Source organism: Nicotiana tabacum, chromosome 16 (assembly GCF_000715075.1).
Source record: "Nicotiana tabacum cultivar K326 chromosome 16, ASM71507v2, whole genome shotgun sequence".
Taxonomy (NCBI): Eukaryota; Viridiplantae; Streptophyta; class Magnoliopsida; order Solanales; family Solanaceae; genus Nicotiana; species Nicotiana tabacum.
The window spans coordinates 19,744,266-19,747,540 of record NC_134095.1 but is presented as its reverse complement, the minus strand read 5'-3'; the positions used below and the strand labels follow the sequence as shown (position 1 = coordinate 19,747,540).

At 37.8% G+C, this 3,275-nt stretch overlaps 1 protein-coding gene across 1 annotated transcript; it reads left to right on the top strand.

The window, feature by feature from the left end:
• Positions 1-529: 529 nt before the first annotated feature.
• Positions 530-2,987, top strand: LOC107802448 (uncharacterized). The gene is made up of 2 exons (XM_016625956.2): positions 530-1,839; positions 2,608-2,987. The coding sequence occupies exons 1-2, from the start codon at positions 859-861 to the stop codon at positions 2,695-2,697; spliced, it is 1,071 nt and encodes a 356-aa protein (XP_016481442.2). The 5' UTR covers positions 530-858; the 3' UTR covers positions 2,698-2,987.
• The last annotated feature ends 288 nt before the right edge of the window (positions 2,988-3,275 follow it).

Sequence of the window (3,275 nt, the reverse complement as noted above, 5' to 3'; positions counted from 1 at the left end):
ACGTCTGCATGAATAGGACTAAAACATTATTTAGTTGAAAAGCTCAGGAAAATAGTACCGCGTAATAAAAAAACAAGAAACAAGCTCTTCTTTAATTATTTCCTTAAACTAATTCAATTCAATGAGAGGCATTACGCATAAATGAAACTGCATAAATGAAACTGAATCTCCAGAAACCAGATAATAGCAGCTAACCAATTTTTATTTCTTTCTTTATACCAACATATCACTTAGCACACTCTTTCAAAATGGATATTTGGTGCTCGAACTAAGTCCTAATTCCTAAACTTGGAAACGTAACGCAGAGAAATTAAAAATATCTTCTGCAAAAACGAGTTATTTACTTCTAAATTCTAAATGGTATGAGATAAATATTTATTAGTACCACATTTTAATCCTAGGAATAGGACATTATTTAATTTTCAAATAAATGCAACTTTAATATGGTCAAGATATTTGATCAGACATATAGTAATTAGTATATACCATTTTAATCAGATAGGCATTACTGTTTTTATTAGGCGAAAAAAGGACAAGAAGAGAAGAGAAAAAACAAAAATACGTTCTACTTGTAACAAATGGGGTACCTCCTAGGCACGCGTATAAAGAGAAGTTCACACGTGCTAAGGGACTGTGATTCGGTACGGTCAACCACGTGATCGCACTTCCTCCTAGGCCCTAATCCACTCCCTCTTATATTATTCTTCGTCCGCATTTGACCAAAATTAGCCTTCTCTCTTTAACGCTTACAGCCACCAAAACGCAGCCGTTTTAAGCCTCTCATTTTCCAATATAACACTCGCCGGAGACAATTTAACGGCGACGATAGTAGACAAACTGTAAGAATAATCTCCGATAATGGAGACTGAAGTTCAATCGAATTTCACCTATTTGGGAAGAACCTTCACAAATCTCAGTATTAACGCAAGTTCCTCAGCTTTCAGCGATTGCAACAGTGATAGATCCGGTGAGTTTCCAACGGCTTCTTCACAAAGCCGGCGGCTATTTTTGTCCTGCGCTTCCGAAAACTCCGATGAATTAATCGAGCAACTTGTCTCCGGTCTCGAGTCAAGTTCAATCGACGAGCAAAAGCAAGCAGCAACGGAGATTAGACTCCTCGCGAAGAACAAACCGGAAAATCGGATCAAAATAGCTCGAGCCGGAGCAATCAAACCGTTGATTTCGCTTATCGCGTCCTCCGATCCTCAGCTTCAGGAAAACGGCGTTACGGCAATTCTCAACCTGTCACTTTGCGACGAGAATAAGGAACTCATCGCTGCATCTGGAGCAATTAAACCGCTGGTTCGAGCGCTTAAAATTGGGAACTCTACAGCTAGAGAGAACGCGGCTTGCGCTCTTCTCCGGTTGTCGCAAGTTGAAGAGAACAAAATTGCAATCGGAAGATCAGGTGCAATACCTCCGCTAGTGAACCTTCTAGAAACTGGAAACTTCCGCGGCAAAAAGGACGCGTCAACGGCTCTGTACTCTCTGTGTTCCGTGAAGGAGAACAAAGTGAGAGCAGTACAAGCTGGCGTGATGAAGCCTTTGGTGGAACTAATGGCGGATTTCAGTTCAAACATGGTGGATAAATCGGCGTTCGTAGCGAGCGAATTAATATCAGTGACGGAGGCAAGGGCGGCGCTGGTGGAGGAAGGTGGAATTCCGGTACTGGTGGAGATCGTGGAGGTTGGAACACAACGGCAGAAGGAAATTGCTGTTGCGATACTGTTACAGCTGTGTGAGGACAGCGTGGCGTATCGTACTATGGTGGCTCGCGAAGGAGCCATTCCTCCTTTGGTCGCTTTGTCGCAGTCCGGTACCAGTCGCGTAAAACGAAAGGTAAAAAAATATTTTAGAAAAAAAGCAGATAAAATAGTCTATTTTCTGTTTGTTTTTTTTAATTCGACCATATCAGAAACGAATATCGAGAATCCACACCTAGCTTAACTAGCTTAAAATTAAAAGATACAAGTGTAGTTAAATGTTAATCGATTGCATTTGAATGTTCTTATCCATCCATTAATATTGTCATGACATATTAATGATGTAATTAGTTCATTAATGGTTAAACTATTTGATTAAGTTAGCTTAGCACAAAGCTTAGTTGTACAGAGAAAGCTGCTTTAACAATGTGTTTGCCCATAGCTATAGCTCTTTGGGGAACAAAATTTTGGCTAAAATTCATACATTTATTAGATGCTCTTTCTAAATATTCTTAGTTTTGATTAAGAGTATCGAAAGTTCAAATTATAGTCTTATTTAAGGCAGTGTTAAGACTTGGTCCTCATTGTTCACACGTTTAATAAGCAAGGACGGATTCATATATACTTCTATTTTTATCTGTAACATATTTAATATGAAGCTGACTCTTTCCTTTTTACACAAAAGTGTAACTTCTACCTGTTACCTAATGATTAAGGAAGGAAAAAGAGAAGACAAAACATAAAAGAGTAAAATATACAATGATTTAGAGATGAAGTAAGTGGGATAGGTGAGTGTATAAATAATTTGATTTATTTGCTTAAGTAGGGGTAAAGTATATTTTATTGTAAAGTACTTGTATGTCTTGCGTTTTTGTCGTATTTTAATGTGTATAATTGCGGACAGGCGGAGACACTGATTGATCTTCTACGGCAACCAAGATCCGGTAACGCCGCTGCAACAGCAGTAGCAAGAGCCTCTGGTGTGTCAGTCTGAACTGTCCCTACATGTTCCTCTTTTGTTTGTTTCTTTGTTTTTGTATCATACCAGTCCAACAAAGCACAAATTATGGACGAAATAGAAAAGAAATTTACCCAAAAAAAAAAAAAGGAAAAGTCGAAAATTGTAAATGCCTTGTGTATTTTAGCAAAAGCTTTGTAAATTTGTGGGTTTTGATTTGACCACGGTTTGTCTTTTCCTTATTTGGTTGGTTTACACTTTACCAATTACTTGTATGCAGATTGTTGTTCCTTTCCCTTTTAGATAAGCGATTATGATTTGAAGTATTCTTTTATTGTAGATGAAACAAATACTGTACTGGCCTGCTACGTAAAAAGCTAAAGTAAACCTTTATCACACGAATCCTTTATATAATGGCAATAATAATAAAGCGTCTGGAAGAATCTTTTTGGTTTTCTTCTTTCACAATTAATTGATTACCTCTCCTTGAGCCCCCACGAATTACGTCAATTGACAAGTTGTTTTAAAGCCACTTTTAATTATAAGTACATTTTTTCTGCACCAATTATTCTTGTTGAGTTTGCAATGACGCGCAACCAATTTCGGCCATTTTT

Excerpts from the sequence above, each read along its gene's own strand:
- LOC107802448 (XM_016625956.2), top strand. The coding sequence starts at position 859 with ATGGAGACTGAAGTTCAATCGAATTTCACCTATTTGGGAAGAACCTTC. Across the intron at positions 1,840-2,607 it reads CCAGTCGCGTAAAACGAAAG|GCGGAGACACTGATTGATCT; the intron begins GTAAAAAAATAT and ends AATTGCGGACAG.